The 12,845-nt window shown below is 39.8% G+C and overlaps 1 protein-coding gene across 1 annotated transcript in view; it reads left to right on the top strand.

Annotated features, from left to right (window-relative positions):
- Positions 1 to 285: 285 nt before the first annotated feature.
- The window catches only part of WDR49 (WD repeat domain 49), a 140,375-nt gene continuing 127,815 nt past the window's right edge, over positions 286 to 12,845 (top strand). Inside the window, 1 exon segment of the mRNA XM_060149012.1 lies at positions 286 to 488. Within this exon segment, the coding sequence (XP_060004995.1) occupies positions 321 to 488 (168 nt within the window). The 5' untranslated portion in view covers positions 286 to 320.

Raw genomic sequence — 12,845 nt, 5'->3', positions numbered from 1 at the left:
AGGGGAAGCTTTTACACTTTTTAAAGTCAAGCCAGGTTAAACAGAGTATAAGGAGGGGATGTTTTAAAACAATTCAACAGTGGGTTTTGAAAATAAACTGCGGAATTAAGGAAGTGTGGGGGTTGGGAGCTTTCATTCCCTACCTCTGGGCTTGAACTTTTTGCCTCCTAATTGAGTACCTTGAAATGTACTTTGATTCTGGAATTCGATTGCTAAGTTGTTTCTTTTCAAGGGCACCTGTTGAAGGAAAAGAAAAAGAAAAATACTTAGAGAGTTGACGGCTCTTAAAATGACGGCTGTTAAAAAGAGGTAAAGCCATTATGAGTTGCCAGAATGCTACCCTTGAGTTGAACAAAGGATCCCAGCCCGGGCCAGAGAACCCAGAGGGAATTTCACAAGGTGAAACTGCAGAGGAAGATGCCTGCATAGCCCTGCTTGAAAACCAACTCAGCCTGGGCGACTTTGTCCAAATACAAAGAGGCTTTGAGGTAAGCGTTAATCTTATTTCCTGGAGACTTTGAGTTGCTCATGAAGGAGACCAGGATGAAACAGATTTTCTCTTAAAAGTTTTTTTTTTTTTTTTAATATGCTTAATGGTTAAAACAGGGAACTGAAAAGAATTGGTCAGACCTGGATTTAACACCAGAGTAACTTTATCCCTCAGTTCTTCGGGACAAATAATATTATTTAGTATGAAATTGCTGCTGTTGAATATCATTACCCTCCAGGAAGGAAAATGAATTCTTGGACAAATTTTTTTCTTAGAGATCAACATATTTTTGGAAAACAGAAAATTACGACGGTGACAGGGGGAAGCCAGATCTCTAGGGTGACTCCCAATAATAACTGTCCTTGCAGGTAACATGGAAGTATCCCTCTGGAAATGCAAATAGCCACTTCCCGGTATGCAAACATTCTCCCCTGCCTCACCCCAGCGACGCAGCTCCTTTTCAAAGCAGATTGTGGCACTTTATTGTCCCAGATCCCATGGGAGGGACCAGTCTGCCACTCTTTTTGCAAATATTGGAGCAATACCAATGAAAACAAAATTTAAAAAATTTTAATTACCATAGGAATTTTAACTGTAAATGAGTAAGTTCCTTCTCTCTATCTTAATTTTGAATTCTGCAGCTATGCCTAATGAACAGCATATATCAAAATGATTCTTAGCTTCTCATGCTGATAGGAAGAAGTGCTCTTCCATGCTGTGGAATTTAGGTAGACATGAGCCTCCATCCTTCCTGCTGCATTACAGTTGCTAAAATATGATCTCAGGGCTTCAGAATGTCCTCTGGGGTGCTTGAGAGTGTCATATTAATTTGAAACAGACATACAATGTTTGGGAATACCACCTTGCAATTAATAAAGCATGATGAAATCTCACCGTTATATTGGTCTGTAGTTGGCACAAATTTTAATCTTTACCTATCCAAAAAAAAAAGAGTTGCTAACCACTGAAATACTCTACTATATCCTGTTTTGTATAACAAGTTAAATTTTACCTGTGTTGAGAATGTCCCAATAGTATCAATCATTTCTTTTTAATAGAATCTATCATATTTAGTAGCAAAGACATGCTCTGCCCTATACTTTTCTCATTCTAATCTTCATGTATTTGCAGTTCATCCAAACCCATTTGTCTGAAAGATTTTAGTGATGCTCATGTCCAGTGCCCCAAATGAATCTGGCATAGTTTGATAGACATAGCAAACATTTTGACAGCTTGAGGACATTCAGAAAAACGTAACAGCAGACTAGGACAGCTTTGACTCTGGAATGAACAGAAATGTGGCAGTTTTTTTCTGGTGTTCAGAACACAAAGTTGAACGCTAGGGTCTATTAGGAGGGTCAACTGTATAAAGTCAATGTGTTAGAAAGTGAAACTGCTGTAAAAGGTTAGGGGTGGGTGTTCTTTTCAAATTACCAATTAGTCTGGAGTGAACCCAAGTGAAATAGGAAAATTGGATCTCAAGATATATATATTTTTAACTTTAAATGTTTCAAAGGCTGGATCACTTATTTTGAAATTAACCAGTTGGAACAGCAGGTACCACTGATGGACCAAAAGGGAGAAAGAAATTGCTATTCAGGGCTTGCATGAACCTAGACAATCTAATTACAATCTTTTTTAAAAATGTAATTTAAAAAAAAAAATTGAGCTTTGCAGGCATACTTCAAGAAAAAATGAAGTCCATCGATTTTTACCAGATTCAACAGACAGAATGGAACGATCCAATGGCAAATGTACAACCGGGAATAAAAGTTAGGCCCTTGAGACAACACGGTTTCCACACACAGCATGGACACCTAGAGAAGCATCATATACTAGATGATTTCTGTGGACTCTCTTCCATCTGCCATGAGCGTTGGGCCCACAGGCCACAGGTGTAGATTGTTGTGAAAAGAAAAATTGCCCTCAGGGGCTGTCCTGCAACACAGAACCCCAAAGTCAGTGATTTGTAGTCCAGTCACTAAAGACATGCTCTTGGAATGCCACGATTCTGGCACTGGATCCTTTCATCTCCTATTTTGTTTTTTGTACCCAGATTGCTTATTTGGGGCTGAAGAGTTTTCAGACAGTAGGTAAAGTCCATGTCCTTAAATAGCAGTAGCAATGCTTTATTGAAAAATGGGAAGCTGAGTCTTCCTGTAGTCAATGTTTCACATATGTTTCCAAATGAGATATTACCTACCATATAAATCTTAGTAGTAACATTTAGGAATGAAGTGAGTCATGCTTATGTTTATTGCATGATGGTATATGAGTCAGAATCACTTAGTGTATAAGAGTCAGGGGTCAGACTTCTTGGATTTGAGTCCCAGTTTTGCCACCGACAATGAGACTTTGTGCAAATTGCTTAATCTCTCTGAGCCTCAGTTTCCTTTGTTTCTAACGTGCGAATAATAGGGTTGTTGTGAGGATTAAATGGGGTATTATCCGGAAAGCACTCGAAAGAGTGCTTGACACAGAAAAAGTGCTCAATTAACATAGGTATTATATGTTCAGTGAGTAGCGGTTGAACAATATGGTCTTTAACATTCTCTTAATTTTAACTCATGCATTTCCTAAAAAAAAAATTAAGCTTTGAATAACACTCACAACTATGCTTTTACATTCCTTTTAATTGGGGTAGGAAATGGAAGCAATGTGTTGCAAAGACACAAATTCACATAGAAGAGTACAAAAGCATCATCTTTCCATGTCTTCATATTCTATTAGCATGTGAAAGATTTTAAGTGATGTCTTGATCCTCTTCTTTAGAACAAAGAAGTTATCTGGATAGAAGTACTAGAAAAGTAACTTGTGGATTTCTTTTTCTTTCAAGTGATGGTGCCCAAAAAGTCATATATCAGCTCGCAGGGAATGAAACTTGTATTATTCATAGAACTGTAAAATGCTTGTTACTTAAACTTTCCTGTAGCACTTGTAACGCTTAGAGAAATGATGTGGTCTCTGGATATTCATATTGTTTTAATGTCAAACATATTTTACATTTTCTTAGATACTTCAGAAGTCAGTTACTGTGTGAGGAAGGATGGCTGTGATTTGCTAATTTTATAGGAATTCTCAGCAATAGAAATTATGGTCCAAGGGAAATGGAATTTTGGAAAAGCCGCATTGAGACTTGATGTATACTGACTTTCTTCCAAGACTGTGGCTATGTAGGTTCCTGAATATTTCTTTTCTTTATTTCTCCATTGTTGACCACTTCATGTCAGGACAGTCTGCTCTTTGATCTTGGAAGCCTTGTTGCCTATTTGGCCTGTATCTAGTTTGCCTATACTGCTGGACTCACTGGACTGGGTCCTGACCTGCCTCTGTCAGCAACTGTGTCTGTATCACCTCCTGGTACATTCTTTCTGGCCCAGAGCCACAGCCTGGCCCTACCCTGTCTACTCCATGCTGCTGTTTGCCGAAGTCCTACTAAATCTTTAGGTTAAATAGCTTGAAATGAAATCTCCTAAACCGCACGTAAAAGGTGAACTATTTCTGCTTAAAGTAGGAAGGGCCAGGACATTTCAGTGTGAGAAAGGAAGAATAAAAATCCTAACGGGAAGTCCCCAGAGATGTTAGGGGAAGGTTCTCTGAACAAACTTGTCTTGGGGAGCTGAATGGAATCTAAACACAACACACTTGTGCTGACAATCTAAAAAGACCAGAGAAATTCAGAAGGCACTTTTGCAGGTCTGAAAATTGTGCTTAAGGTATAATAAATGATTAAATCCACAGAATGTATGACATCTTCATGCTTGATTGTCTTTATAAAATTCCCAAGATTCCTGTCTACAGTAGGGCCTATGAACAACACTTCCTTGTACCAACAGGACAACCTGAGAGTTCTGATGCCCTGCTGGGCAGGCTAGACTCTAAGGGAATACAGTCAGTAACTGTTACAAAAAATTTAATTACATACATTTACAATTAAATAAATCATATTAACCCCCCCCAAAAAAAACCAAGACCTCCTGCCCCACCCCTTCCATCCTTACCTCTCCCAGGGATGAGAAGGAGAAATGAGGAACCCGCTTGGTGGTGACAGTGTTGGTCTGTATTTTTAAAGTGAGGTGGGGCTAATCTATTAAAAGGCTATGAGATTGAAAAAAAATATACAGACAATCAGATTCCCACCTTTCCATTATTTATTCTTCTTTCCGAACTGTCAGGATTCTCCCAGTTCATTAGGGACCCGCCTTCTCATTGCTCACTGTATCTTCACTATTAAGTTACCCAAATGGACAGGCCTTCCTGGCTATGGCTCATGTTCCAGAACTATTCTTACCTCTTGCTTCTTTCTTTTCTACCCCAGACATCACCATTCCAAACACATAAATAAAATCACCCATCTTTGTTTCATTCCCTTTCCTCAGAACTGTTAGATTTTGTTTGCCTCTGTCAAAATATGAGACAGCCCATGAAGATCATTTAAAAAATACATTTTTAAGATAAGACTGATAGTTAAAAACTGTATATTATGGAATCCAATAAAGTTCCAAAATTAGAAAATCTTTATTTTTATAGGGTGTGCAAACTGTGTAAAATATATAATAGCACATTCATGATAAAGACTTATTTCTTGCTCATATAGAGAGCAGATATTTCTAATAGGCAGGCAGCTCCAAGTAGGGATTCTGGTCCCCAGGCTCCTTCCATCTTCCTCCTTCCACAGTGGCCATATGTCAAGCTAGTCATGGGGAAAGAGCATGAAGGAGCACATGGGGAAAGGTTTTGTGGGCCAGGTTCCCGTCCCAATTGCAAGGCCATCTGGAAAGTGTAGGCAGGTGTGTGCCCAGAAAACAGTCTCACCCACAATCCTTAGAGTGAATGGTAGGAAAATTTCCATCTCTCCTAATAAACCAGCATACTTATCTCATAAATTAAGGAAAGTCGTGTGCCTAATGGTGTTTTGTGTTTCGCCTTAGCTGCCAGGAAGTTCAAAGCTAAATTCAGAGTTCAACTGATACAACTATTCTTAACATAGATTTTTCTGGAACAATTATCTTCTGTTTTCATTATATGATCCTTGCTCTTTTATCTTTGCTTTAATGGTCCAACTGCCTATGTACCTTCTATTGTAACTGAACTAAAACTCTTTCTAGAAATCAGTGGAGGTAAAAATGATGAATAAAAATTTAATATCTTTGAAGTTCAGTAAGATTTTATAAAACACTTCTGTAGGTATCGTGTTATTTGATCCTCCCACCAGCCTGAAATGTAGGCAGGGCAGATATTTTTATTTCCCATTTACACATAAGGAGAATAAAGCTCAAAGATATTTAATTGAGTTGTCCCATGGGGCAGAGCCAGGGTTCTGTGGTAGATTGCCAACTTCCCAGCCCATTGTATGGCATGGCTACCACTGGCCACCAGGCAATCTCCCTTTGAGATTTGCTCTAAGGAATAGGAATCCAATAGGATAAGGACTTCATTAACAGAACGGGCATGTCAAGTGAGTAGCACACAGGCACTGTGCCTTGGTAACTTGGAATGAATGCACAATCAGCAAATAACACTTCCTACAATAAAATCAATGCAGAGAAGGGTGGAAGAATAAAAGGGAAAGATAGGAATAACTCATTGCTTTTTTATTATTATGTTTTCCTTTCTAAAGGCATTCAATGGAGGCTTGAGAGAAAGTAAACAGGTAAAGCTTAATCTATAACTTCATTCCATAGTGCAGAGTACATTCAGCGATCTCAGTCAATCCATCACCTGCTGAACAAAGGCAGCAGGGCAGAGCATTTCTCGCCCCAACTCCCTTAGTGGAATCCAAAAAACCTACTTTGGATGGCAGTAGAAAATCGGTGAACCCTGCAGGCACCCCTCCTCAGCACCAAGGTAATAGCGTGAAGACAAATCCAACAGCCCTGCAGCTGGTACAACTGGAAACGACAGGGGAATTCTTTGGTGGTTTTGTCCGAGTTGCTAGAATTCATGGGTGAGGTTAACAAACGATGCCATCACCAAAGCACAAGCAAGTGAAGTTCTTTGTCAACACATATGAAAAATCGGTCTTCCTGAACACTGCTGCCTTTGTGCTAAATTTTGTGACAAGTTCTAACGGCTTCATGCCTTCTCTAATTTCTCTGTGTGCTTTCATAACAGGTGCTTATAAAAATTAATCTTGGTCAGAGAGGGTGGTGAAGAGTGCTTTTGGGGGACAGATATTTTAACCTTAAGCTTTGGCCAGGACTGAAGCAGAGAAGGCAACCAAGAAACTGGTCATAAAGGAGAAAGAAAGCAAGCAAAGATGCCTATTGCTATTCATTTGTAGTATATCAACTTAGCCAGACCTTTAGACCTAGGGCACAGCCTACCTCTGTAATTTCCTGAAAATTAAAAAAGGAACATGGGGCTTCCCTGGTGGCGCAGAGGTTGAGAGTCCGCCTGCCGATGCAGGGGACACGGGTTCGTGCCCCGGTCCGGGAAGCTCCCACATGCCGCGCAGCGGCTGGGCCCGTGAGCCATGGCCGCTGAGCCTGCGCGTCCGGAGCCTGTGCTCCGCAATGGGAGAGGCCACGGCAGTGAGAGGCCCGCGTATCAAAAAAAAAAAAAAAAAAAAGCAACATGAGGAAAGACAACTGGAGAACTATAATTTGTGCCATTTTGATTTCACGTTTGTCCTGTGTTGACGAGTATAGCACACCCAATGATGAGACGAGACCCCACCAACTTTGTTGCTAGAAATAGGAATCCTCTGAATTGTCTCTTGTTGACTTCTGACCTTTGCCTGAAGCTCTGCCTCACGCTTGCTCAGGCACGAATCCCTTGGGTCTTTTCTTCCCTCGTCACGTCTTACCACCATGTTATGGATAAGCATCTTGTGAGATATTGATTCTCTGGGCGCCAGCCTTCTCTGCTGAGGGCTTTCAGGGACACGGTTTTCCTCTACTCCATCGCCTCCCATGTTGTCCCTCCCTAATTCTCTCAACACCCCTGAGGCCAGGTTGTCACACTGGTCTTCCTCCAGATCTGTCCAATATGGTGGCATGGGCCACATGTGGCTATTTAGGTTAAAATGAAATAAAGTTAGAATTTAATAAAATAAAAAATTCAGTTACTCACAAGCCCCAGCCACACCCAGAGTATTCAGGAGGCTCGTGTAGCTTGTAGGCATCACATCGGACAGTGCAGATAACAGAAGATTTGCTTCATCACAGAAAGTCCTATTGGATAAGGCTGTGTCAGACCTTTCTCTTGGTATCCTTCTAACTTGTTCCCCTTCCTCACTTCTGGCCACATTTATATGGCCAAGGGGCTACTTTCAGCGCCTTAATCCCCCTGGAAATATACCAGACTGCTCATTCCTTAGAGCCTGGAGGCCAAACTGATTATTGGCCCCAGAGATACCAGAAAATATTCTTCCAAGGGAATCCTTACCTCCTCCTTCAAGGCCCCCTCCCGTCGCCACCGGTATTCAGTCTGGATTTATGGTTCCAACAAGTCAGTCACAAAATTATCTGACACTGGCACATTACCCAAATTGTTCATGCTGGTGGAATTTTAGTTACTTGAATGCTTTAACAGTATTCCTGTTTTAGGACCTATCAAATGCTGGTGCCTCATGTTGGAATATTCCCGCTTCCCTCCCCCCAATCTCCAGGCAACTCCTCACTCATACTTCATGTTTAAATACCACCATCCCAGAAAGTCTTCTCTCACTACCCAGGCTGGGTTAGCACCTTATCCTGTTCCTGTTTTCTCTCTTCATAGCTCCTGTGTGTTCTTTTCTTTCTCTAATTGCAGATGCTCTGATTAAGTACAAGTAGAGCCATGTAGAAGGATCAGGCTGGCAGAGAGAAATCGGTGTGAGACCCCAGAGCGTGGCGACCCTGGGTGCAAATGAGATTATCTTGAGGAAAGAGCAGAGTGTCTAAGACAGGATCTTAGGGGAATCCTTCAAGGGGGTAGAGACACAACTGGAGTCCATACCATAAATAAAGAAGCAGGTTTATTTCCTGGAAGTTGAGGGGGGAGAAACAAACAGAAAAAAGGGGTGCAGTCAGTCATATACAATTTTTATGATTCCTATTTATTTAAGTGTTCTTTTATTATTATTATTATTATTTGCGGTACGCGGGCCTCTCACTGTTGTGGCCTCTCCCGTTGCGGAGCACAGGCTCCGGACGTGCAGGCTCAGCGGCCATGGCTCATGGGCCCAGCCGCTCCGCGGCATGTGGGATCTTCCCGGACCAGGGCATGAACCCGTGTCCCCTGCATTGGCAGGCGGATTCTCAACCACTGCACCAGCAGGGAAGCCCAGAGTTCTTTTATTATTAAAAGAAAAAGAAGGAATACATTATTTTCATTGTACAAAATCAAAGTTACACATGAAAGTCTCCTCTTACCATGGCTTACCCTTAGCAACTACAGTACCCTGGGTAACTACTCTTAATGTTGCATACTTCTAGTGTATTTTTCATTCCTTTCTACCCATATATGCATGTACACATATCATATGTAGCTTTATTTTACATACAGTGTATTTTACATATAATATATATTACATATTTTATTTTGTGCATTCAAGGAAGAGTGCCACATAAATAGCTGCTAATCATGTGAAAATATAATCCAACTCACTAGGAATTGGATTTGAAACTTTAATCAAAAAAGAAGACATCCTTTTTCATTCATCAACTTGGCAAAGATTAAAAAGATCAATAATGTTTACTGTTGGCAAAGAATCAGGGAAATGAACACTATTACTAAGGTTGTAAATTGTGAAGGCTTTTTTGGTAGGCAATTTTCTGGAATATATCAAATGTAAAATGTATCAAATGCATACTTTTTGAACCAGCAATTCCAATTCTACAAGCTATCCTAAATAAATTATGACAGGTACAGAAATAAAATTTGTATAAAAGTATTCATTGTAATATTGTCAATAAAATGGAGCATTTAAAACACCCCAAATATTCATCAATAAATTAATGGATAAATTAATTATGGTATACTTCTACTACTCAGCTATTAAAAAGAATAAGGAAGACATAAGATTGCCAAGATTTACTGTTCAGTGAAAAAAAGAAAATTGCAGAACTGTGCATAATCATATTCTAAAATGAAAAATGTGTGTATTTTCCCTAATTGAGACCTTGTGTGTCAAGGTCTCAATTATGGAAAAATAGAACTGTGCTTGTAGCAGGGTAAGGTATGGCAAATGGCTTTGTGGACTCCTTATCTATACCATAATTCAATGCAAAGGTAAATGTTATTAAAGTGTCAGTATATCTTAATAGCCTAAAGACTCGGTGCTACTATTTTCTAAATGTATGGTCTAATGATGCTGAATTTAAAAGCAGCACCTTTTATACATACTTTGTCTCTCTATGAAGTAGTTTTCTCCATCCCCTTCCTTTCATTGACTTTAGCATTAAGAGAGAGGCTATAGAGAGGCATTGTTGCCTTTATTTCTCAGGTGAGGAAACAAAAATCCAAACGAAGGGATTTGTCCATTTGAGTTGTTGGCAAAACCAGAACATCACCCAAAGTGGTCTGATTTCCATTTTTGTCTCTTTTCTCTTAGTGAACAACGCTAAACTTTACTCAAATTTATTTCTCATCTTCCAACATTATTTTACACAGTATGATTCTATAACTTGACCATTGTTCACTACTCTGACCCCCTCCCCAACCTGGCTATTATTGGTAAAACAGATGAGCACCACTTCTACAATATAGATGAGAATATTAACAATACATTCATTCATTTACTGATTCTTACAACAGATATTTATTGAATGTTTACCCTTTGGAAGTTGAAAACTGCCTAGACCCAGACCTTCCCTCACGGAGAGCTATATTGACAAATAAACTTGGAATTATTGTGTAATCACTCAGTGCTCTGAGGAGAGAGCAATGTTGGGGGAGCACATAGCTCACATTGGGGAGGGGACTCTGGGGAGGCTTCCTGGAGGAAGTAATATCCAGGCTGCCATCTGACAGAAGGGCATCACTCAGGCAGGTAAATGGGGCTTGGGAGAGTAGTTTTCTAGAAAGAGGATGGGAAGTACAAAGTTTGCTTGAGCAGAAGCAGTATGATGCTTTTTGAAGAAGTCAGAAAACTCATCTGCAAAGGGGAAAGGAAGGAAAGATAAGGCTGGAGCATCAAGCCAGAACCATCTAGAGGGCCTTAGAGAGCTGTGTTAAAGAGATGGACAAAGAGACGGACAGATAAAGAAGATGTGGTACATATATACAATGGAGTATTAGCCATAAAAAGGAACGAAATTGGGTCATTTGTAGAGACGTGGGTGGACCTAGAGACTGTCATACAGAGTGAAGTAAGTCAGAAAGAGAAAAACAAATATCGTATATTAACGCATGTATGTGGAATCTAGAAAAATGGTACAGATGAACAGGTTTGCAAGGCAGAAATGGAGACACAGATGTAGAGAACAAATGTATGGACACCAAGGGGGGAAGTGGGTGGTGGTGGTGGTGGGATGAATTGGGAGATTGGGATTGACATATATACACTAATATGTATAAAATAGATAGCTAGTAAGAACCTGTTGTATAAAAAATAAATAAAATAAAATTGAAAAAAAATGTATGCACCCTTAGGTTCATTTCAGCATTATTTATAATAGTCAATATGTGGAAGCAACCTACATCAATAGGTGAATGGATAAAGAAGAAGTGATACACACACACACACACAAATAAATAAAGAGGCAGATATTGGGGGACTGTACGGAGCCCCTGACATGTTTTAATCATGAGAATGACATGATGGGATTGACATTTTGGAAATGATCACTAAGGCTGTAGTTTTTGAAATGTTTCGTGGGGGTGGAGGTGGGAGCAGGACCGAAAGGAGGCGGAGAGGCCACTAAAGGGCTGGTACAATGGCCTGCCTGCACAGCAGAGGTTAGTGGAGAGATGCGGGAGTGATGGTGCGCAGAACTCGTTGATCAATTGAGTGATTAAGGCGGTAACATACATTGAGTTGGGGAACACAGGAAGAGAAATGAGTATTGTTTTTTCTCTCCTTGAACTTTTTATTTTGAAAAATATCAAACCTACAGAAATTTGAAAATGGAAAGACAAGTGCAGTGAATATATACCCTCCACCCAGATTCAGCAATTGTTAATATTTTGCTTCCTGGGTAGCTTATAAACAATAGAAACTTATTTCTCACAGTTCTGGAGGCTGGGAGTCTGAGATCAGGGTACCAGCTTGGGTGGGTGAGGGCCCACTCCCAGGCTGTAGACTTCTTGTTGTGTCTTCACATGGTGGAAGGGGCTAGGGAGCTCTCTGAGGTCTCTTTTATAAGAGCACTAATTCCATCTATAAGGGCTCCATCTTCATAACCTATCACTTCCCAATGGTCCCACCTCCTAATATCATCACACGGGGCATTAAGGTTTCAACTTGTGAATTTTGGAGGGACACGAATATTCAGAACATAGCACACAGTTGTACCTCAGTCATTTAAAAGTTATTTCAGGCATGACGATAGTTTGCCCCAATTAACTCAAAATATATCTCCTAGGAACAAGGGTCTTCTTCTAAATAGCAACAATGAAATTATCTTACCCAGGAAATTTAACTCCATATATTACCTAATAAAAATGTGTGTATTAAAATATCCCAGTTTGCCCTGGTAATGTCTTTCATGTTTTTTTTTTTTTAATTATAGATCCTTTCCAGGATCACACATTTCCTTTAGTTTCCTTTAATCTAGAAGCATTCTCTTACTTTTTCTCATCTATCATGACATAGATATTTTTGAAGGGTCATGTCAGATGTCTAGAACATCTCACAATCTGGATTTTCTTATTGATTCTTCACTGTTAGATTTAGGTTCACCATTTTTGGAAAGGATACTACGTAAGAAATGTTATGTCCACCTCTTGAATGACACCAGAGGCACAGCATGTCAGTTTGTCTCATTACTGGTGATGCTATAAGTTGGATTGCTTGATAAAGTGGGTCCACTAGAGTTCTACCTTTTAAAGGTACCTGTGGCGTGGTACTATGATATTGTGTTATAGTATTCTTCAATATCTTTCACCCATTAGTTTAAGCATTAATTGATGATCTTGGCTTGAAACAATGACTACATAGGCTTGGAAAATGGTGACTTTTAAATTCTTTTGATCCTTGTTTATTCTCAATGTAGCATTCCTCTGTAATAAAGAGGTTTCCTCTTTTTCACTCCCTTTTCTCTCTTCCTTCTATTGTCTGTCTGTCTGTCTGTCTGTCTGTATCTTGGGTGTTACTACAGACTTGTGGATTCATTTATTCTATTCAATGCATTACTATCTATTACCATCATTATTCTTTCTGATACTGAAATTGCCGAAGTTTGGACAGTGTGAGCCCCTTCAAGCCAGC

The sequence above is a fragment of the Lagenorhynchus albirostris genome, chromosome 5 (assembly GCF_949774975.1).
Source record: "Lagenorhynchus albirostris chromosome 5, mLagAlb1.1, whole genome shotgun sequence".
Classification (NCBI taxonomy): Eukaryota; Metazoa; Chordata; class Mammalia; order Artiodactyla; family Delphinidae; genus Lagenorhynchus; species Lagenorhynchus albirostris.
Note: the sequence above shows the minus strand (reverse complement) of the source record. Positions and strands in the feature narration are given on the sequence as shown.